Source organism: Bufo gargarizans, chromosome 6 (assembly GCF_014858855.1).
Source record: "Bufo gargarizans isolate SCDJY-AF-19 chromosome 6, ASM1485885v1, whole genome shotgun sequence".
NCBI classification, from domain to species: Eukaryota; Metazoa; Chordata; class Amphibia; order Anura; family Bufonidae; genus Bufo; species Bufo gargarizans.
This window is the reverse complement of record NC_058085.1, coordinates 117,034,691-117,058,993: the sequence shown is the minus strand read 5'-3', so window position 1 is coordinate 117,058,993 and position 24,303 is coordinate 117,034,691. Positions and strand designations below refer to the sequence as shown.

At 43.3% G+C, this 24,303-nt stretch overlaps 1 protein-coding gene across 2 annotated transcripts in view; it reads right to left on the bottom strand.

Moving 5' to 3' along the window:
• Nucleotides 1-831: 831 nt before the first annotated feature.
• MLLT6 (MLLT6, PHD finger containing) overlaps nt 832-24,303 on the bottom strand; it is a 44,088-nt gene continuing 20,616 nt past the window's right edge. The window contains exons 12-21 of one of the 2 annotated variants that reach the window (XM_044296115.1): nt 23,882-23,932; nt 19,631-19,736; nt 13,460-13,526; nt 13,233-13,360; nt 12,273-12,434; nt 12,070-12,143; nt 10,689-10,996; nt 10,514-10,589; nt 8,972-9,181; nt 832-8,018 (exon numbers count right to left, since the gene is read on the bottom strand). In XM_044296115.1, coding sequence (XP_044152050.1) covers nt 7,977-8,018; nt 8,972-9,181; nt 10,514-10,589; nt 10,689-10,996; nt 12,070-12,143; nt 12,273-12,434; nt 13,233-13,360; nt 13,460-13,526; nt 19,631-19,736; nt 23,882-23,932 — 1,224 coding nt within the window. In that variant the 3' untranslated portion in view covers nt 832-7,976. The remainder of the gene's footprint in view (nt 8,019-8,971; nt 9,182-10,513; nt 10,590-10,688; nt 10,997-12,069; nt 12,144-12,272; nt 12,435-13,232; nt 13,361-13,459; nt 13,527-19,630; nt 19,737-23,881; nt 23,933-24,303) is intronic. The other variant, XM_044296116.1, reaches the window with a different exon arrangement.

The following is a 24,303-nucleotide window of genomic DNA, read 5'->3' as shown; positions in this document are numbered from 1 at the left end:
CACCCTGACGCCCATAAAGCTATTGAACTCGGTACCAAAGTGATCTATGTTTAGTTTGGTCAAACCGTGCAAAATCTGGGTGTTCAAATGCTAGGGCAGCTTCAAACACTACGTTAAAAAGTATAGTGAAGCTTAGGAAAATGCACACGACCAACAAAACTATTTGCATTCAGATTTTGCTGTGGATTTCAGTCATTAAAATAAAATGAGTAAAATGTACAACAGGTTATGCTGCATACACCAGTTTTTGCAGGAAACCCCAAAATCCCATTCACTTGCATTTACTGGACTTTTGGCACTACATTTTGGTTTGAAAACAGTGCCAAAAATCTAACTCCTCACGAAGCAAATACACAAAACGAGCGTCGAGTGTGTTCGGGATCCTCTGACTCATGCACCCCCAAACATGTCTACAGGTGGGTTATTTCCCTGACTATTTTCATAGCGACACCTAGGTATTTGTGTGTGGGAGCTACATTGCAGTGGGGGTACACTGTGCAAGATTCGACCCCAAAGGGCATATTATTTTTGATAGTAATGGGGTTGCTCACTTCTGTGCAGTAACATAAGTTTCCAACTTTTTTCCCCAACTCTGATGTTTTTTGTCCTCATATTTATTCTTTTTTGTATATTATAATGTCAATAAAATTGGATCTTTTATATATTTTCTCAGCCTTTATGCCTTTTTTCCTCCATGTGGGAGATTTGCTCGTAGGTTTATTGCTTCATTAGGGCAGGCATTATACTTTTTTGAGGCTTGTGTTTGGTTTTTCTTTGTATCCTTGTATTAGTAAGAAGTGCAAAGAATACAAACGGACAACAAGCTGAAAGTTAAAGATGTTTTATTCAAACGATCAAGAGGAAACAGTCTTGTATTTTATTCCTGCAGAAATCGACAAAAGACACGCTGAAAAATATTTACACGTATGACAAGGAATCCCAGGGAAAAAAGTTTCCATTGAGGCTATAAAAATGCAAAGAAATATATATATTTTTTTTTTTTGTGTGTAAAAAGCCAGAAACCAATGCCACATTTATTATTTTACAGAAAATCATTATAGGTATGAGCAGTCACTGCATCCTGCACTTTAGCTATTACTTCCAAAGTGTTCTCAGAACCCATCACTGTATTATAGCCTGACAATAATACGTTTTCAAATAAATGCTGAATACATAATATGTCATTGCCATAAGTGCAAGTAAATAACGTGTGGTAGCAGGCTGATTGGTAGGTGTCCTATCAATGGGACCCTCATCAATCACAAGAAGAGGAGTTCTGTGTTCCACAATCGCTACAAGTGGTCCAGCAGAGAGTAAGGAAGCTGATCAGTAGGCAAACTCTATTAATTTCTATGGGAGATACCGAAACAACTGGGTACATGGGACCCCTGTTCTTATGACCGCTGGGTCCCACACTTTTCTCACATCTCCTATGGAGCAGTTTGACAGCTGTCAAAGCATGCCATTCCTCACCTATATGTTACTAGAAAAGTTTATAATAGCCAGTATTATACAAACCTGACCGTGTAGCTGGTTGATGACTAACCAGAATTGGGATTTGGAGTGGCAATGTGCATACTCGAAAGCCATTCCATACACATGGAGGACTCCCGTTCTTGTATTAATGGGGGTTCCTGCAGTCAGACCCCATCAATCAAACAGTTATCCCCCATCCAGTGGATAGGGATAGTTTCTTGTAACTGGAATATACCTTTAAAGCCTCATTCACACGTCAGTGTTTCACGGATGTGTGCTGTACGTGTTCTGCACGGACAGCACACGTCCCCATTCATTATAATGTGTGTATTCAGACATCAGTGTTTTAGCACGGTCTGTGTGCCAGTGTTTTCCGCACAGATGCGTGCTATATTTTGTCCGTGTTCACGGATCCATCACGTCCATTATAGTCTATGGGTCCGTGAAAACCACGGATGCTTTGAAAATTATTTTTCAGCTGTTCAGTGTCAGTGAAACACGGATGCAACACGGACAGCAAAAAACAGACACACGGACCCAATACGGATCCTTCACAGACAGCTTCATGGATGCACCTGCTCACGGATTTGAGCAAGGATACGGACATGTGAATGAGGCTTCAGACTGTAGGAACAGCTTCAGATGTCGTATGGTTGCCTCAGTAGCCAGTCCATCCTGTCTGACACCAATTGCAAGCTTCAGCTACTTTAATGTTTTTTAACTTGCTCTATTTCCATTATAATCTTGAGACAATAATAAAAAATAAATCAATAAGGGGCGATTTTCCTATATTTCTATAAGCTAAAAATATCCTTTAAAAGTGCTGCTTACGTGTTTGCATGAATACGCGCACACATACAATAATATTTCCAGTGACCCTGTGCACTACTCTTAGGCTGTGGTCACACATCAGTGGTGTTGACGCGCTTGCCATTTGCATTCTTTAATTGCCACCTTTTTTCATCACATCTTTTTTAGGTCCAGATTTGTGACCTGATTAATGTTACAGCGCTTGTGAATACGATTCTAACCAGGCCCTTGTTCAGCAGAAAACATTAATTACACCACTGCACTACTTTTAATAGTTATCTGGGTATGGAAGCAGTGACTAGTCTTAGTGTCCTTGATGTTTACACACCCATTCCGGTTGTCAAACAAGGAAGAATGGGCGTTCTAACATCAATGACCACTGCAGCACTGTTCAGCATTACTATTTTTCTGCCTAGGTTCCCTGTCTAGGAGCATGTCACTACTGGGTCATGTACCACTTGGAGACACATCACCCCTGAGACCAGTCATGCAGAGGAGCACCTGACACTGTCTGTCTGTCCAGAAGTTTACAAGGCAGGGACAGAAAACCGCTAAAGGGAGCAAGGGACCCACGGAGCTGGAAGAAAGCGTGAAAGAGCTGCTGATAATTTCACCAGGTACTGCAGGCTGGGGTTGAAAGTAAAATAGAGAAGCTGCATAACCTGCTTAGGCCTCATGCACACAAGCATATTTTGTGGTCTGCAAACTATGGATACTGTGCGTGTTGCATCCGCATTTTATGCGGCCAAGTATCGGACGTGGCTGTTCTGCATTTTGTAGACAGACATACGGATATAGAAAGCACACGGATCAACCATGTGCTTTTTGCTTCCGTATGTCCTTTCTGCAAAAAGATAGAATATGTCCGCAAAATATGGATTACGGACCCATTGATGTCAATAGGTCCGCAAAAAAGAAATGCGGACAGCACACGGACATGTGCATGAGGCCTTACAGTAAAATTCCACTTTTGGCTCCACTTGAATGGCTACATACTGTAGCTGCATTATGATCACTTCCCTGACGTATAACTAATACCAGAACTTTTTCCCTTAAGAAAAGGATGTATTTGAGTAGTAGTTAAAGGGAGTCTATCACCTTCCCAAAGCAATATTAAAGGGGTTGTCCTGCAATACAAAAAAGTGATCATTATGTACCTGGCAGATGCCGCACTGCTGCTCTGGTTCTCCTGGCTGGGATCTGTTTACTTGGCTGCAGCAATGATGTCACGTCGACAACACATGACTGCTGCAGCCTATCACTGGCATCTTCGATGCACTGCTGAGACCAGTGTTTGGCTGCAGCAATTACGCGTCTCACCTCTGCACCCAGGTAAATAGATCCTGATCAGGAGAACCTGAGCAGCAGCAAGGTATCTACTAGGTAATGATCACTTTTTCACTGCTGGTGGATCCCCTGTGTTGTCCGGTTTCCGGACCCCTTTATGTTCAGTAGTACATAAACAGTACTCCTGACACTGACTCCAGATCACTAATTAATATTTTGAAAGTCTTCATTAATAGCGTGCACTTAATGTCTTGTCAATGTATTCCAAAAGTGGTTTGCAGCAGCCCAGTGGGTGAATGGGGGTGAGCATAAATATATATATATTTTAGTCATCCGGAGTCAGTGCCATGTAGTACTACACTTCATAGGTCACAGACTCCCTTTAAGAGGAGCAGTCAAGGAGTCAAAGTGGCATCCTACTGAGACTAATTTACCATAATCCCTTGTGGCTGCTTTCCTCTGTTACATGAATCTCTGTTTGCAAAGGTCAAGGGCATTGATTCATGTAATAGAGGCAATTTAGTGCTTTATGAAAAAACACGTCCCGTCTTTAGAATTAGGATTATCAAACCAACGGAAAATGTATAGCACATACATGTGACAGGGCCAGGCGTAATGATATTTACATTGCCTGGCCCTGTCAATCAAAGTGCAGAGGGAGCAGAAGTTGCAGGAAGAACAGAGTTCCTAAGTGTAATGGCAACGCCCCCGTTGCTCCTAGAGGCTCATTTGCAAATATTAAAACACCATTTTTCTCAGCAATGCGGGCACATATGAACATGGGACCAACACAGATGCCTTCAGCTGCCAAGCGCACACGTAACAGGTCAGCCAGTTTCATAGCTACAAATCTGCTGACGGACGCCCTTTAATATTGTTCACCTGTGCTATAGATTTCTTTACTCAAGGAAACATTAGATTAGCCAGCAAGGCAGAGTATTCCTAATCATATTCCTGCAGCACCGTAAATAATTATATCAATAGCAATTCCCTAAGCCACGACCAGCCAAGGGTTACCCTTCAGATCTATCAGCAGATGCAGTCTGGAGGTCTCACAATTCCTCAAATTATATTAGATAATTGCTATTGTGAGTCCAACTGCACCAAAAGGGTCGCTTTCCCTGCAGTCATCTTCCAACTATAATATGGGGCCGCAATCTAACAGTATGGTCAGTCAGCATCAAATACATTTTCCCTTTACTTCAGCAACAGATTTAACAGAATCCTATGTACTTACCGCAACGAGGACGCAAGGAATAACAGTCCATGAATATACAGCGCCATCGCAAACTGCCTTTTCATACCATCCTAGCATCAGATACAAGGTGCACGCTTCCTAGCGTAGCTGGGACAACTACAGTAAAATGCAATAATGCTGGACGGAGGAGAGTAACCAGATCATACGTATTCTAAGAAGTGATATAGTGGAACAGAAAGAGAAATAAGCTCTGCTGTGCAACCAGGAACAATACAATGATACATCAAAATACGGAGTGTCCAAGTCCTGCCAACTAGGCAGGGAAGCTCAGTATAATCTACCTGTTCCTCATTCTATCTTCTAGGCAGCAGAGATTTAGCCATGTGATTCATCTCACACTGCACAGGCTGGTTTTATATATTTTGAAGAACGGACCAGAGGTGAAGTACCAGCAGAGGTGCTGCTGGTCCATTACCTTCACGATTCTGTCGTCTGGGCCAGCTTTGAGGACAAAGCTGTTATTTTTACTTAGAAATCAATGTAAGAAGCTGCCAGTCACCCCAACCTCTCAGATCTCCTCCCAGCAGCCTAGCTGTGAAACGAGAGATGTTACAAAGAGCAAGGATTATGAGGCGGATTCATATATACTATCACAGGAAGGTCTGGAACATTTATAACGACTGATGCTAAAGTGACTTATGACTATGACATCTATTCTTGACCGCTGACACCAGTGACTGGCTGCAGTGGTCTCATTGGGTATATGGCTATGTCACAGAGACAGGGCGGGGGGGGGGGGGGGGGAGAGGTAATGACGATTAAACTAGTGACTATCGTGTCTTTTTTTACCATAATCCTTGGCTTTGGGCAACTTTTAAATAACTTAGACAATCCCATTAACCAGAGAACAGTATACAAATCTACACTATAATGTCCACAGAGATAGCGGTCAGTCACTAAGTAGGACTGACCACTGGATTTCTCAGATTGGACTGCATGTTGAACATGGCAAGAAGTATAAAAGACACAATGACTTCTATTACTCCCTATACTTGGGGCCAGCTACAAAAATGACAGTATGGTATGCTGCCCTGCATCTGGCGCTTACAACATAGAGCCAGCCTTGTAGTAGTTTTATGGGTGAGATACATTGATACATCCGCTTCATTGACACTGTTCCCCAACCTGATCATAATACGTCTTTATTGCCTTCAAATTAAAGCCATTTTTACTGATATTTTAAATGTGGCTAAATCCAAACTAGTTAGAATGAAAGACATTTTACTGCCTAGGCAAGGTCCCAAAAAAGTAAATTGCAATATCCCAACAACTTATGCCACAAAAAAAAAAAAAAAGGAATAATAATAATAAAAAAAGAAATAAAAAACCCACAGATAGATGATAAGTGGAGGTTTCCCACCGGGGAAATGGGGCCTGGTAACACTGTTTGCAGATTCAATGCAGCTGTCACTCTGATTTATCCATTATTTACACAAGATGGGTGACCTCTCTATTGAACGTTAAATCTGCGAATGGTGGTCACTGGACATTTTTTTCTATCAGACATTTATGGCAAATCCTGTGGACATGCCATAAGTATCTAAAATGAGAATACCCCTTTAATATATTATGGGGGAGATTTATCAAAACTGGTGGGAAAAAAAAAAACCTGGCTTTGTTGCCAATAGCAATCAATCGAATTCCACCTTTAAATTTTTCAGCTCCTATGGAAAATAAAAATCAATCTGATTAGTAGCTATGGGCAACTAAGCCAGTTTTCTTTTGCACCAGTTTTGATAAATCTCCCCCTAGATGTTAGACAATCCTGGAAACCTGCATCACTGGACGTTATCCGGCAATTGGTTTGAACTAGTTGAGTATAGATGTGCAACCACTGACCCTGCAGCTCTTGTGGAACTACAAGTACTAGCTTGTCTGATCAATCAGATCATGCTGGAACTTGTAAAGATACAGCAATCACCAAGGACAAATCTATAGGAGAATCCATTTTTTTTTCTGTCTGTGGCTATAGACAATATCTTACGTTGGTTGTAGACAACAGTAAACTTTCCTGCTTTATGACAAGGGAGAAATATTAGATTAGACTTTACAAAATGATAGGTAATTATTGGCTTACCAGTTGCCCAAAAAAAATAAAAAAAATAATCCAGCATGTTTTGCCAGCCAAAGGTTCCCTACATCTGTCCTATCGCGAAAAACAATGTTCGATCTGTACAAAACAGTCATTGAGACGCATCTAGCGACTTCTGGAAGGTGCAAATTCTGGGGTTACTGAATGCTCTGGACATATTTCTTACATAGTTATATATATATATATATATATATATATATATATACTTATATTACATAAAAGCCAGGCCCCTTTAAAAGGGATCAATAAATTCCTATTTACCCCAAGATACACAAATAGTCAAATATCTACATCTTGTGCTAATGGGTTCACAAGAAATTGCTACATCGATCGCTCCGTGCACATATAAAAGAATCACGGAAACATGAACGATCAATAAAAAATAAAATAAAAAGCTTGTGTATACAAACGTGTACAAATGAACATATACTATAAAATATGGATCTAATGTACACAGAGAAACACAAGGATAGTGCAACAGAGCGAAGAACTTGCCGGCACTCATCCTTCACGTGGACTGATACTTTGTATCACAAGGTGCTTCAGGCTTCGCCCCTAGCGCCGGTGAACGGAAATAGACATGGGATTTTAAGGGGCTGAGTGCACAAAGTTCTACTTCCAATTATGAGAAGAATAAGCAGAAAGGAGAGGGGGCAGTGACCCCCACTGTAAATGTAATAGGAGAGGCCACTGGTACATGTAATATTTAGAAATGTATACACACTGTACTGTGTACGTCTACCGAAAAGCAGAGTAGTCTGCATGACACACAAATCAAGAGGGTGCTCTGCAATAACAGACCATTACATGGAAATGACACATCACTCTGCATGAAACACAGGTAAGCTACAGATTTTCTGTAGGTGTCTGGACCAGATATTTCCAGTTATTCTACATACTATGACCTCTTCTGCAGGCCGGTAAATTTTGACGTTGCTCTGCAGACATGTGCTCTTCTCCCCAGAAGATCTGGGTATCCTCTCCAATCCTCCAGTCTACTCCTCCTCAGCTGGGTAGAAAATGTTCAGATGTGGTGGATGCTGAGAGTCTGGTTCATCCCTTGTCGTGGTTTGTGGGCGTCTTTTCACCTCCTCTCTGTGAAACCAAATAGACAAGGGAATGATAGGTCATGGTTTGTATCTATGTGAAGGCAGAGGATAAGATAAAGAATATGAACGGCAATATAACTTCATCAAGAAAAATAGGATAAATAAGGTTGATGCGCGAGGCACCGAATAGCGCTCTTCTGTCAAGTTCTTCTGAAAAGTCCCATTCCTTACAAAACTGGTTGACAAATAGTATGGATGCTGCTACAGCTCACCCAGCACTCCCAGACTCCTGCCTTGTTTTATAGCTATACAGGAATATTCTTTCCCAGAATATGATAAAACAGTAGTATTTAAAAATAATTTTTAACAACTTGACTAATTAGGAAAACAGAAGGCCTTTTGTTTAGTGGTGCTCTTTAATTTATTGTCATATATTGATCCCATTTCCCCCCAAAATAGGCCACTACATAACTCACTGACTTTCCTCCTACAAGGGTGGGTTTACATCAGCGTTACGATTTACGTTATAACACGGAATTCAAAACTGAAACCTTTAGATGCATTCCGTTTGGTCCATCATAATAGAGGTCTATTTTTATTTTCTGTCTTAAATAACGTAAACATGACGGATCCAATCTGCTTGCCCATAGACTTCTATTATAACGGATCAAAACGGAATGCCTCTAAAGGCTTCCGTTTTGAATTCCGTCATAAAGGAAAAACAACGGAATTCATAATGGTGATGTGAACCTGCCCCTAATGTGCAATTCTACTTTTCCCAGATTTTTGGGGTTGGGGCAGTTAACTGACGCTGTCAGACATATTGGATTGTCTGCTGATGCTGCCAAATGGGGTGGGTCTGGCCTACTTTGATCTAATGTGTATGGCCAACTTTAGTTCAGTGGTCTCTGATAGATGTTCTGGTTCACAAAGATTTTTTTACAATCGGCTTAACAAAATCCCATTTCACTCCATCTACCACTACTTCATGAAACGTACTCCTGACTTCTGTAGCCCCCCTCCGCCTTGTGACCCAAGGTAGGGGGGGGCTTGGGCAGTGAGAACGGGTGGGGCAGGTGATGATGCCATGGTGCTACATGTTGATGTCACAGGAAGAAGAGAAGGGGCTGCTGGTGGTGTTATCAGATGCTGCAAATCCCATCGTTGTTGTAGTTGTTGAACAAGTTGATAAAGAACGTTTTGCTGTTCCTAGGAAAGAAGAGGTACACAATGCCACTATTTAAGTAAATGAAACGAATAAGGCTCTGTTCACATCCTGGTTTCTGATTTTACAAAATCTAAGATGGATCTATTATGATCTGCCGTTCCATTGATGGATCTATATCGATCTGTTAAAGCGGTATTCTCATCTCTTTCATTTGTCCTCGACCTTCAAGCCATGTCCAAGTTAACAAGAAGAATTAAAGGAGTTGCCAGGATTAGAACAACATGGATGGTTTGTGTCTGGAATTGCAGCTCAGCTCATTTGAACAGAATGGAGAAGAGATGTAATGCCACGCACTGAGCTGTAGCATTTTTCTAATCCTGGACAACCACTTTAAAGGGGATATCTGTTTCTTTTGTACTTTTTTTTTGTTAACGGTCACTAGCAGCCTATTGTACCTGCTGAAATAATCATACTCACCTTCTCCCCGCTTCTCCGTTCCTGCTTCCTAAACCAAGTAAAGAAATACCACAACTAGACCGCACCTCCAAAAATAAACCATCTCCATTCCTGCTTCCTTGAGCAATCTACTGATCCCCATCCTGTAAACTTACAGGTAGGAGGACAGCATAATATGTGCCACTGAAGCTAATGACTGGCCTCAGTGGTGACGTGCCGCAAGGTTCATGCGACCCAGCAGTGACATGCCGCTTGGGAACAAGTCACCGCTTAATCAGCACATGTGACCCTGTCCGTCTGGAAGTTTGTAGGATGGGATTAAAAGACCAATAAAAGGGAGCCAATGGTGAGAATGTATTTTATTTTTCACAGGTACAACAGGCTGCTAATCACAGTTAAAAAAGTACAAAAGCTGTAAACCCCTTTAAAATCGGTTCTGCCATCATGATCAACCATATTAAACCAGACATACTGCCTGGTAGGGCTCATCATGCTGATTAAAATGATACTTTTCTTTTGTTTGTATGCTATACAGCTGCAGAAATATCAGCATTTTTACTCGTATGCAAATGAGCAAGTTAAAGCACCAAGGGGAGGGGCTGAATCCATGGAGCACATTCCACTAGATTGACAGGGCTAGACATCAGCATGATGAGGGCAGAGCTGTGTCCTAGCATGTATATATCATATACACTACTTACTGTAGCCTTACCATGTTGGGAAGAATGGATTTCTATGCTTAGAAAGCGAATACATACTACTGGTTTATTCACAGGCCCAATATATGATTATAAAGACACCAGTAATATGTGTTAGCTTTGTTAGAAAAACCACATGCGCATCTAGGCAGAATGAAGTCCGGGAAGGGGCCCTTCTGAATGGGAAATACCCCTTTAAGGAAAGCTCAAAATCCTTACCACAGTGAGATGAGCAGAAGTGAGCTGCTGTGCTAGCTGCCTTTGTTGTTCTGTCAGTGTATTCAGTGGTGAGAAACTGCATTAGAAAAAAAACAACCAAGCTTTAGTAAATCGTATCAGAAATCTAATGTACATTAAACACAAGAGAGAAAATATTCCATCAATATTAACTCACCTAGCTGGTATGTGGCTACTGGCAGATCCACTGCCAAGAGTCTGTCCGGATGTTGTCTGTAGGCCTCCCGTTATACTTCCTAGAAGGCTGCTAAGTGCTCCAGGATTTCCTGAAAGAGCTCCAAGAAGTGGAATGGTTGCCAGTGCAGAAGGGGCTCCAGGACCTGTGCTTCGTACCAGCCCATTCATGAGTTGCTCTGCTCCCATGGCGGAAAGTGATGAAGCTGTCTGAGAGAGGGGACCTGGGGGTGGAGTGCTGTGCAAGGACAGACAGGAGCTGCTTCTGCTGGGGCAGCCGGAATGCGGGTCCTGGACAGGAGTAGAGTTAAAAAAAAAAAAAAAATCACATTAACAGAACACTTGGATTGAACAGAACACTTACATGTTGCCCTCCTTTTGCTCTTTTTAACTACAGATCCTCTAATTCTCAGGCTCCACTTCTGGCATCCAAGATGGCCACACTGCTTCCTAGAATATCTGGTGCACACTGTGAATAGGGGAGCCCAAACTACATCTTACTTGTCTAGTCTTTTTGGAGTGAGCAGTGCTGTCCATTCCAAGCGCAGTAGGAAGTGTCCTGGGCTAAGAAATACACAGTGTGTATCAGGCAGTCTGCGGTGCAGCCATCTTGGATGACAGAAGAGGGGCCCCGGGAATTGATGGCTCTGTTGCTAAAGAGATTAAAAGGAGGGCACCATGTAACTGTTCTGGTCATTCTCCACTTAAAGGGGTTGTGTCAAACCAGCACCTGGATCTGAATACTTTGGTAATTGCATGTAATTAAAAATTTAGTACAGATAGTGATCTATTCATTAAAATGCATCTGTATAGCACCACCTGCTGTTTGTCCTTTTCCTTATTTTTTGTCCGTCTGACTGAGCTGGTCAAACGTGCTCAGTTTAAGTCTTCAAACTGCTACCAGCCTTATGTTCTGTTAAAAGCTGTGGCAGTTACAGGGCAAGGGCTGCAAAGACAAACCCCTGAGCTGCCAGGCTGAAGATAATCTAGTGTAGTAAGTGAAGCTGTGAATGGGGAGATCTCTGGATCCATGTGAGACTGGTTCTAGCTTTGTTAGAAAGGTATTGTCATGTAATATAGGATGTCTGATTTTCATTTTTTACAATCATGGCATAACCCCTTTAATGTAAAAGGCATAATGCAAGACAATAATGGACACAAGTAAAAGTAAACTTGGACAAGAGCAAAGAAGATATGTGACCAGTGCATACAAGGGTAAAACAGCAGCAAAGCAAACAAATATGACCAGAAAAAATAATGATGATGTATGCAAAACAGACTAGAGGAGACAATAGGAATACAGTGGGGTGGCCATTGTGAGCAGTGATATCAGTATTGTGCAATTCCACTCTACATAATCTCACCTCAGAAGGCGAGTTTTCAGTACGAATGCTGCTCTTAGAAGGACTCTTATTGCTCACAGAGTCTTGAGAGATGTCTGCAGACACAGAGAGGAAAGAGTCAACGTAAATGAATACCTCATGGAAGAAGAGCTAGTTCCTTTATGTAAAAACTGCTGAGAGAGCCATCCCTAGTGAAACATGATGACCATAAGTCCAGGCCTCACCATGGGGGACATTAATTGCTGGTAATGTCGGGGGAAAGGGGCAAGCAAGCTGGACATTAAGTAGCTGTAGCTTCTCCTTCCGAGCTGTCAGAGTCGAGATCTGATCCTGTAGTGAGCGGTTCTCTTTCTGCAGAGAGTGCAATGCCTGGAGCATGTCCACAACTGAGTATAAAGAAGAAAAATGATCATCTTTCCAGCAGTACAATGGTGGCACCCCCACTGTATAAATGATCTATACTAGGCAGTACATAAAGCCTCCTCTTGGGCGCACTCACTCCTGCCACTTGTAACGGGCCGTGGTCTAAACTGTCTGGTTCATACTGCCATCTACCACTGCACAAACCGTATCACCTACATACAACTGGAGGTAACTGTATTCCCTATAGCTTTGTCAAGCAGGAGATGATAAAATCTATCATGCCCGTCCATATTTATATATAACTTGATAATCCCACCTCACTGCCATCACCACAGCCCAACCCGACACTTTATTCTGTAAGAACATGCAAGTATCACAGCCTTCGTCAGCCATACACATAAGATAACGTACGTCCGACAGCTATCCCTCCCGATCACAACCCCGGCCAAGTAAGGATTGAGTAATTGAAATCCAACCGCTCAATCCTTATCCACTGGGTGACAATCGGGAGGTGTCCATACACATTAGCTGGTCCCCCCAGATATCTGCTGGTGTGGCCGATATAAATTTGATTTGTATGGTCCCTCGAAAGCAGGCATGCCCAACCTGCGGCCCTCCAGCTGTTATAAAACTACAACTCCCACAATGCCCTGCTGTAGGCTGATAGCTGTAGGCTGTTCGGGCATGCTGGGAGTTGTAGTTTTGCAACAGCTGGAGGGCCGCAGGTTGAGCATGCCTGCTCTAAAGCCATGGCATCGCCTCCCCTCTTCTAATAGTCAAAACAGATACCCCTTATTTAACCTTTAAAAGCAGAGTCTTACTGTTAACCCCTGCCTCTCCATGTTTCTCCAGCAACTGTTCAAGGTTGGCTGTGAGCTGTGGTACATTATCACTCTGTGTAGAGGGGCCACTTGGATCATACAATGGAGGCAGGCTACTGATTGGTGACCTATTGGTGAAAAACATATTTTTCTAAGCATGAATTTAGATATACAGCATAGACATAAAACGGAAGATGCAACTGTCGTGTTTTATCAAATATACTTACATGGAGGACAAACTCTCTCGTGGAGAACTACCTCTACATATAAAACTGCAGTCTTCCAATTCAGGCTCTGTACAAAAGCAGAAGCTCTCATTTACCGTTATTGATCACTTTTCAATAAGACAGTCATTCACTTTTTATTCCCAAAATTGACTATTTACACTTAAAAACTAAAGTTGAGTGAATTGATTTGTACGATTCGAATAAACAACCAGAGTACTTGCAAGGGGCTGTCCCTGCAGCTGAAGACGCTCCCCCTGCAGCATGATTGACAGGGTCGGACATCTCAGCCGGCCCCCGACAATCTCCCACCTGCGCTGCTGCCCCAAGTAGAGGTGTAATGACCGGCAACACGCACAGGGAGGAAAACAGGGAAAGCCCTGCCCAAGGGAGAGGGAAAGGTGGTGACCCCTAACTCACCTTGCAGCTGGCACCTGCCTGCCCTGACGTCCCTAGACGGGTTCCTCACCCGTGCGGCGATCACGTGCCTAAACCCTGGCTTTCCCTGAAATGAGCCCTAGATAATGAACGGGCCGGTGGGATCGCTAGTCCTCACCACTGCACTAAGAGGGAAACACCAGGGAGAGGACAGACAAACACAGACAAACACAAACACCCAGGTGGACGGCAACAATTGTCCACAAAGGTCCAACAGGGATCCGGAGGGTAGCGTTCTAAGGCAACACTCAGAGAACGCAGCAACACAGCTCCAGTGGGTCAGAATAGATGTCCAGGCAGGAAGCTCTATATCTGGCAACCAGAGAAGTGTGAGAGGGGAATATAAGGAGGATTGGGAGTGCTGGACAATGGACAGCTGAGAGAAGGAGCTACGGATCCCTGAGTGAGCCAAAAGGGTTTGTAAAGCAAACCCAGAAAGCTACAATAAGGAAACTTCCCTATCTGACATAGAGCGTGCAGCCAACCGCTGCGACCTCCTGACCCCGGGTACAACGGAGTCAGGCGTGGCTCTTGACACCCTCGTGACAAGAGGTGCAAGTCTGCTTCCACTTCAGGAGCTGCGACTGTTCACGCTGGCACGAGATTGTCAGGACCGAACGAGATGTATGGTCTTGGTAATCAAGTGGCAGGGGGATCGTCTTCAGCTATGGGGACATCCCCTTGCAAGTGTAGATCTGTGGTTGCTGAGACAAATCAATTAGTACAAAATCAATTCGTTCAGCTCTAGTTGCAGCTAATAATTGTCTTGACTATATGGTTGTGCATTGAATGGTACTCTTAGTATTGCAACAGATTTATCACAGTGACTTAGGGTACTTTCACACTTGCGTTTTTCTTTTCCGGCATAGAGTTCCGTCACAGGGGCTCTATACCGGAAAAGAACTGATCAGTTTTATCCCCATGCATTCTGAATGGAGAGTAATCCGTTCAGTTTGCATCAGGATGTCTTCAGTTCAGTCGTTTTGACTGATCAGGCAAAAGAGAAAACCGTAGCATGCTACGGTTTTATCTCCGGCGAAAAAAACTAAAGACATGCCTGAACGCCGGATCCGGCATTTTTTCCCATAGGAATGTATTAGCGCCGGATCCGGCATTCAGAATACCGGAATGCCGGATCCGTCGTTCCGGCATGCGCAGATTGGTAAAAATGAGAAAAATGTACAAGACGGATCCGTCGGTCCGCATGACAAGCGGAGAGACGGATCCGTCCTTGCAATGCATTTGTGAGACAGATCCGCATCCGGATCCGTCTCACAAATGCTTTCAGGCAGCAGCAGATCGGCGGATCCGGCGGCCAGTTCCGACGACGGAACTGCCCGCCGGATCACACTGCCGCAAGTGTGAAAGTAGCCTTAGGCTGGTTGATAAATATGGTGCATAACTAGATACTTTTGTGTAACTTTATAATAAATATTGGTCGGCTTATTTTGAGACAGAATTTGTCAGAATTGTGGCGCTAAATGTCACATATTAGGCATCGCCTTTTTTCTGGCACCAAAAACGAACCAGTTTGCGCCAAGCTGCACCAAATTATGATGCAGGTCTTGAGCGTTTCAAGGTGCATTGATATTAGTAAATGTGGGCCAATGTTTTTCACCTGTAAAAACTGCATAGGCGATATTTACATTGAATCAACATGTTTCACCTACAGAAAAAAACCACGACTGGTAAAGACAGTTTATTTTTTATTTTTATCAATGTGCTTTTTATGCATTTTTAAGAAGTAATACAAAAGCAATGGGTAAACTCAACCTGAATTAAACTGTTTCTAATCAGCACAAACTTCAATCAAGCAAGCTCTACAGCCATGTCCTAATGCACACGGCCATTGCAGTTTTGTGGTCCACAAACCTTGAATAAGCAAAGTACGGATACTGCTATGTACATGGCATACTTTCCTTGGTCCCCATTATAGAAATGCTAGTGGACATGTTCATGTTCTGGTCCACTGTGTAAAAACTAGATTTTTGTACTTACCGTAAAATCGGTTTCTCTTCCGTTCATTGGGGACAGATAGACTCGAATGGCTTGTACCAAATCCAGAGTGTAAATCCTCATTTAGATGGATTGCCGACACCAACTTTGAAGGAAGGACTGAACAGGGCAAAGGACCACTTTACCCTGATGGAGGATCAGGAAAGGCGACCGACATGAAAGAGCCGCGCGTTCGGTCACCCTACGGATGGAAGTGATTGCAACCAAAAATGCCACCTTGTAAGACAGGAAGCGAAGCGACACCTGCTGCAAAGGCTCAAACGGTGAAGACTGGAGAGCATTGAGCACTAGATTAAGATCCAACGGAGGACGGAAACGGCATGAATCATGGTCTGACCACGACATCCGAGAAACCCTGAGCCTTTAGTACGGCGGCTTCAATGTAGTGACTCTAAATTCAGGTGGAAGATGGGTCCCTGTGACAGGAGGTCCTCCCGAAGAGGAAAACGCCAGGGTTAGTCAGCGAGAAGGGTGACTAGAGACGCATGCTACACTTGGCGTGGCCAATCGGGGGCCACGAGAAGGACGGCAGTCCTTCGGACCTGATCTTTCGGAGGAGATGCGGAATGAGAGGAAGAGGCAGGAACACGTAAGTAAACGTGAACCAACTCCACGGAATCACCAGCGTGTCGCACGCCAGAGCCATGGGATCCCTGGACCGCGCAACGAAGTCCTTGACCTTGTTGTTGAAGCGGAAGGCCATGAGATCCATGTCCGGCCAACCCCATCACTCGCAGATGGCCCCAAAAACCTACGGGTGAAGAGCCCATTCGCTGAGATCGAGACGCTCCCTGCTGAGGAAGTCGGCGATACAGTTGGGACCTCAATTAGCAGCGGCCCCAGCAGTGCCCTGGATCGGAGGTGACGCGCCAAACATTGAAGGGCCTAGAAAAGGATGCCCCGCACCAAGCCCTGCCCCCCCCCCCCAACAGCAGACAACTCCTGGAGGGACCCAGCTCTGTGGGGAACATGTAACCTGAGAAGGGGAGGGTGCTGGAAGGAGGGGAGCACTTTGGGGCCAGAATAATAAAAAAAAATTATACTCACCCCCTGGCTCCAGCCAGATCACCACCTTCGATGTGCGGCCCCTTGGAGAGAGACGCTACACCAGAGACAGAGGGGACTTGCGGTGGGCGGCTGTGGTGACACGAAGGCTGGCGGGATGCAGGGTCTTTTAGGAACCTCTGGCCCTCCTTTGCTACTGCAGAACGGAAAGGAGAAGCAGGCATGGGGGACCACCTGGTCTCCCGTCTCCTGGGTGGGAGTGTAGGCAGCTTTTAAGACTGCCTGAAACTCCCGCTTGAAGAAAAGAAAGAAAAAAAGAAAACAGGAGACCTGCAACGCAGGGAGGTCTGCCTCCTACAGACACTAAGCTAAAACTGATTTAGCATAGCCCCTGTAAGAAGGGTACAGCTGAAGGAGAGGAGCTCTCACCATTGTGCTTAGTGTCCGCCTCCTAGTGGCAACAGCTATGGTCAAGCCTGTGTCCCCCCAATGATACGGATGAGAAATAAATGTAAATTAAACCAGAATGCAATGATTTGCAAACCTCACAGAGCCATATTTTATTCACAGTAGACCATTAGATGCTGAAAGTGAGACATTTTACAATTTCATGAAAAAATGAATTAATTTAGAACTTAATGGCAACAAACTACCTCAAAAAAAGTTGGGACAGCCATGTCTACCATTTTGTAGCATCCCTGCTTTTTTAGTATGCAAATGTCTGGGAAGTGAGGAGACCAATTACTGGAGTTTTGGGAAATGAATATTGTCCCATTCTTGTCTGATATAGGATTCGATCTGATCAACAGTCCTGGGTCTTTATTGACAGATTTTTTGTTTCATGGAGCGCAAATGTTTTCTTTTGGTGAAAGGTCTGGACTGCAGGCAGCCAGTTCAGCACCCAGAAAAGTCATGCTGTTTTGATGGATGCAGTATGTGGTTTGGTTTAACAACTATGTGGTTTAGTGTGAAACAGACATTGTCTGGATGGAGCATATGTTGTTGTAAAACCTCTATATACTGTTCAGCATTGATAGTGCCTTTCCAGATGTGTAAGCTGTCCATGCCATAGGTCAGGCATGGCCAACCTGCGGCTCTCCAGCTGTTGTAAAACTACAACTCCCACCATGCCATGCTGTAGGCTAATAGCTGTAGGCAGTCTGGGCATGCTGGGAGTTGTAGTTTTACAACAGCTGGAGAGCCTCAGGTTGGCCAGCCCTGCCATAGGTACTAATGCAACCCCATACCATCAGAGATGCAGGCTTTAGAACTGTACATCGATAACAAGCTGGATGGTCCCTCTCTTCTTGAGTCCCCAAGACATGGTGTCCGCGGTTTCAAAAAAGAATTTCAAATACTTCATCTGACGACAGAACAATTTTCCATTTTGTCTAGCTCCATTTTAAAATGAGCTTCTGCCAAGAAAAGAGGGCAACATTTCTGGATCGTGTTGACATAAGGCTTCTTCTTTGCATTATACAGCTTTAACTTGCATTTGTGGATTGCATGGTGATTTCCAGTACAGAATTTTGTACTGTAGATGGTGGGATATTCAAAGTGTTCTCAATTTTTCTGAAGTTCTCCACAATTTTTAGATTGATGAACATCTGCCTCTCTAACATGCTATTTTTATACCCAGTCATATACCAGTAATTTAGTTGTAAATTGCTCCTCCAGTTGTTTTTATTAGTAACACTTATTTTTTTCAGCCTTTCGTTGCCCCTTTCCCAACTTTTTAGATGCGCTGTTGCCATCACGTTCTACTTTCTTTCTTTTTTCCATGAAATGGTAAAATGTCTTACTTTCAGCATCTGATATGTGTTCTATGATCTACAGTAAATAAAATATGGGTCTAATAATAAAATGAGATTTGTAAATCATTGCATTCTGTTTTTATTCACATTTTACACAGCGGCCCAACTTTTTGGGAACTGGGTTATGTAATTTGCAGAAAGGCCAATCAGATGCGGACAGCGCATGTGTGCTGTCTGTATTTTTTTGCGGCCCCATATATGAATAGGTCGGTTTGTGATCCACAAAAATGCAGATGAGATTGGACCCAAAATAAAGTCATGTGCATGAGGCCTAATAGTTTTTTGTATGTGGATTTTGGTGCAGATTCCGAATTTGCCAAAATGCTTCCAAATTATCTCCATTGATTTCAATTAGAGAACTGTTTGTTAATTTAGACTGTGTTGTTTTTTTTCCCCATTTACCAAAAAGTGACATTCATTCTTGGTGCGAATTCCACATCGAATCCACATCTAAACTTCCCTTTGAAATAGGCAGAATCAAAAACCGCATCAAAAAACATATCAAAAGCCACATCGGAAAAAAAAAACACATCCAAAAGAACACAAGCAATCCTGAAGCGGATTCTGCTTCAATTTTTTTTTTGCAGCACACAAAAAAGTCCTTGTGAACATATACCAACACTCCTAATTCCTGACAGCAGGATGACTGCAGCGAGGAGCAATTAAATGGAGCAACAGGGTTTATGTTCAGTCACCATCCATATGGCTGGCGAGGTGGTTCAGAGGACCTCATTAAGTGGTAGGGGTGTCAGAGGTGGGACCCCCACCAATCTAACATTTATGTAAATTGATTGTTGAAGGGAAAACCACTGTTCGTGTTTTTGTGCTTATAAGACGATGATCTACTGGTTTGTGTATTTTCATTTTTATGGCAGAACAAGATAAGTAGAGAAGAGGTTACCTGTCCTATTGGTTTCAGCCTGGCTGAGGAGAGGGGGCATTGACACTGGGCTTCCAAATATATGCGATGATGGGATACTAAATGTGGAGCCCGCCAGTGAGAATACCTAAACAGAGTAATAGGGGAAAACATAGAAATGCATTAAAACAGCCCCAAATCCATGTATATATAGAAAGAGAGTGAGTCAGCAATTTAGATTCTTCCAAACGGGAACTCCCATAGAAATGAATGGAGCGGCTGAGCACATGCCCGACTGACAGCTCCGTTCATTTTATTTTGGAGGGCTCCATGGGGGTATGGAGTCAACATTCTCATGATCAGCACAATATAGCCCCTCTAAGTATTATGAACCCTAAGCAGTTGCTTGTCTACCCCCCCCCCCCCCTTCCAAGACCCAAAACTTTTTTACTTTTCCATTCACAGTCATTTGAGGGCTTTTTCCCCCCCCATTACTGCACCATTTAAATTTATCATCATGTATTCAACAACAGGGAAAAAAACTTGGGGGGAGGGGGGGTGGCTGGAGTTCAAAATTGTTTTTGTAATCTTGTTTTTTATTTTACAATGTTCCCTTAGTGTTAAAAATGACTTGAACGCCTTATTCTGACGTTCAGTACATTTACAGAGATACCAAATATATATATATGCTCGTTTTTGTTCCATATATTTTGTTTATAAGGAAATTGGAAAATGTATACCCTACTATCTCTCAATCTTAATTTTGGTAGTTCTTAATGGTTTGTCAATTGTCAACCATGTTATATCTGGATGTATCTGGATTGTACTACTTTTGAACTGCCTGTGAGGCCACTGTTGGCCATTATATTCCCTTTGTATGGGTATTATGATGTACTTATTATATCACTTACTTATATGCTTCAATAAAATACTGATTGAACCGTAAAAAAATTAATTTATTTGCATTACCGTATTCTGACACCCTTAAAAGGGGTTATCCAACTCCTATAATGCCCCCCAAAATGCCTGGGCTCCTCATACTGGTCATACTTACCCCACTCCCCTGCACCTGCGTCACCCGCCGATGCAGCAAATAGCGACGGGGACGAGCCTCCCCCGCGATGCTAGGGAGGCTCATTCCTGTCACGGCCTTCTATTGGCTGTCCCCCCCACCCCCACCCACCGTTCGCCAGATGTTTTGATCCGCGCAACGGGGAGATGCAGTGCCGGCCATCAGGAGCAATGCGTGTGTGGGGTAAGTATGACCAGTATGAGAGGCCCGGGCATTATACAGGTTTGGATAACCCCTTTAAGTTTTTACACTTCAATCTGCAGAGCTGTGTGAGCGTTTTTTTTTTTTGTGGGGCAGTTATTTTGAGTGGAGGAGCAAAGTAATAAAAAATAAAAAACAGAGACCTGTCCAATCTGATCTCTTTTTTTTTGCCATTACTGTGTTTATGGTATGGGATAATTGGTTTATCATTTAATAATATGACCATTTTTGGATACAGCGATATCAATAACTTTTTATATGCAAAACTGGGAAAGTTTTTTTTTTTTTTTTTTAGATTTTGAAAAACATTTTTTCTACTTTCATTTTTAGCCCCCTTATGGGACTTGAACCTGCAATTGTTTGATCACATACCATAGACTACAACAGTATACTATTACCGGCAATGGGAATTCTCTGCAATGCCTATTAAAAGGGAATGTGTCCTCAGAAAATAACCTATTCTTTAAATCATATTTTTAGGTTTTTAATTTTTGGCATTTTTCAATGTCATATTTATAAAAATTTACAAAATCCTGCAAAATCTCACAATCGCCACTAGATATCACAGCTTATCTACTCCGTCCTGACTAAGTCTGCACAAGTCCCAGAGCATGCCTAGAAAACTGTTCCATAGACGTTAAAGAGGACCTTTCACCGGAGTTTATTAATTGAGATGCGGGGTACCCCTGATGATGCTGCCACCCTGCCTGTTTTGTGAAAAAAAAAAAAAAAAAAAGCTCCTACGGTGCCCCCCAGTATTTTCCCCACTGAGTATGCAAATAGTATGGCAGCATCAGAGGGGGATATCCCGCAAGTACAGGTTTCACTGCAGGCAGGGGGTCTGATCAGAGGACAGAAGGAGCCCCTTCCCTCTTTTTAACCACTCAGATGCCGCCGTTGCTATTGCTTGTGGCATCTGAGTGGTAAATGACCAGGGCTGGAGTTGTCTCTGCACCCAACATCTGTATAATACATGTGTATACATACGTGTGCATGTGATAACTATATCAGTCAAAGATTGCAAAGGGGGTTAATGCTGGCCATGCTTACAGTTCTTTCCCTGACAATCCTTCTCTATTAGCTGCTTGTGCAGGCTTGGACTGGCCCACAGGGGTACAGGGGAATCCCCCAGTGGGCCCCTAGTCTCCCACCCCCTACACAAGTAGCACATAACACATTAGATTTAGTACACTACATACATATATTCAATGTACAGCACCTCAACCAGCTTATGTTCATATAAAAAAAACTTGTTAGATTATTTATTATATTTGATTGTATCCGTACGGTGGACCCCCAAAATAAATTTTACAGGTGGTCCCTAGGTACCCCAGTCCGACACTGTGCTTGTGTATTGCCTGCTAAGTGTACCACATATGTAACCTCAATGCATCTTGTGTCATGGAAATAAATAAGCTTGACCTTGAATATATTTACTTGATAAGACTGATATTTTGCACAAAATTCAAAAATGGTATTCACACAATATTAAATATACACTGATCAGCCATAACATTATACCCACCTGCCTAATATTGTATAGGTCCCCCTAGTGCTGCCATAACAGCTCTGACCCACAGGGGGCATGGACTCCTCTGAAAGTGTCCCATGGTATCTGGTACCAGGATGTTAAAAAATAAATAAAATAAAAGTGGCCCTATGTTGTAGGCGAGTCCAAATTGACAGAAGACACAGCAACACAAGTAGACAAGTAGTGAGTGCCCTGTGAAAAAGCAAGACTGCGAAACGGACGTTGGGCCTTTACCTCGAAGGCTACTTTCACACTTGCGTTCGGAGCAGATCCGTCTGGTGTCTGCACAGACGGATCCGCTCCTATAATGCAAACGATGGGATCCGTTCAGAACGGATCCGTCTGCATTATATTTGAGAAAAAATTCTAAGTCTAATTGTTAGTCAGACGGATCCGTCCAGACTTTACATTGAAAGTCAATGGGGGACGGATCCGTTTGAAATTGCACCATATTGTGTCAACGTCAAACGGATCCGTCCCCATTGACTTACATTGTAAGTCTGGACGGATCTGTTTGGCTCCGCACAGCCAGGCGGACACCCGAACACTGCAAGCTGCGTTCGGGTGTCCGCCTACTGAGAGGAACGGAGGCCAAGCGGAGCCATACTGATGAATTCTGAGCGGATCCGCATCCACTCAGAATGCATTAGGGCTGTACGGATCCGTTCGGGGCCGCTTGTGAGAGCCTTCAAACGGAACTCACAAGCGGAACCCTGAACGCAAGTGTAAAAGTAGCCTAACCTGGGTCTGTATTATTTTTGCATTATAGTTCTGTCTATATTCGGTTGACTTGCAGTTCCTGTTGTGTGTTTACTGCTGATGTCTTCAGGGATACGTCTTGTGAGGCTGCTGGTTGTCACCTATTAATTTTAGTGTTATGGGCCTGTGTTTATTATACACTACTGTGACTGTTGAGCCTCATTATTGATCTGTCCCTGTGGTTGGAGGGATCTTTTCTCCATATCCTCGTACTTTTTTCAGCATATGTTTTTTTTTATTTTTATTATTTAGGTCATATGTATATGTCCACATATTGGACGATGTAATAAAGTTTTTGCTTATGATTTTGTGTGGCGTTCTAGTGTTTACATAGGGGTTTACAAGTAGACAGGGCCTGCAATAACATAGTGTAGCACAAAATACCACCCCAGCAAAACCAAATACCATAGTGGAGCAGAAAATACTGCCGTATCACCATTCTAAAGACGGTGATACAGTTGAATTCAGTAGGGTACCTATGGCCGTTAGTCAGGTGCATAAGTACCTGATGCTCCTAGCATTAATTAATGCTGAGAGCATCAGATTGTTTGGCCAGTAGTTGTGAGGAGGGCCCGGGCGGCCCACCAGGAAATTTCCCCATAGGGTCTATGCACAGTCCACCCCTGTTTATACCATGTAAGTTGTGAGGTGAGGCCTCCACGGATTGGGCTTGTTTTTCCAGCACATATCAGATGTTCCAAGTCAACACCTTGAAGTCTTTGTCATTTACCTCAAACCATTTCTGAACAATTTTTGTAGTGTGGCAGGGGGTATTACCCATCTGAAAGATGACATTACAATTAATTAATAACACTGACATGAAGGGATGTACTGGGTGCATCAATATTTAGGTAGGTAGTATGTGTCAAATTAACATTCACATAAAAAAACAGGACACAAAATCTCCTAGAAGAACATTGCCCACAGCATCACTGCCTCTGCCAACTTGTCTTCTTCCCATTGTGCACCTGGGTGCCATCTCGTCCCCATTTAAGGGACGCACATGCAACCAGCTACATGATGCAAAAGAGAATCCTCTACCACTGCACCATGTTCCAGTTGTGAGGCTCACAAGCTCACTGTAGGTTTTATTGAGGGTGGATAGGGGTCAGCATGGACCCTCTGACTAATCTGTGGCTATCCAGCCCCATA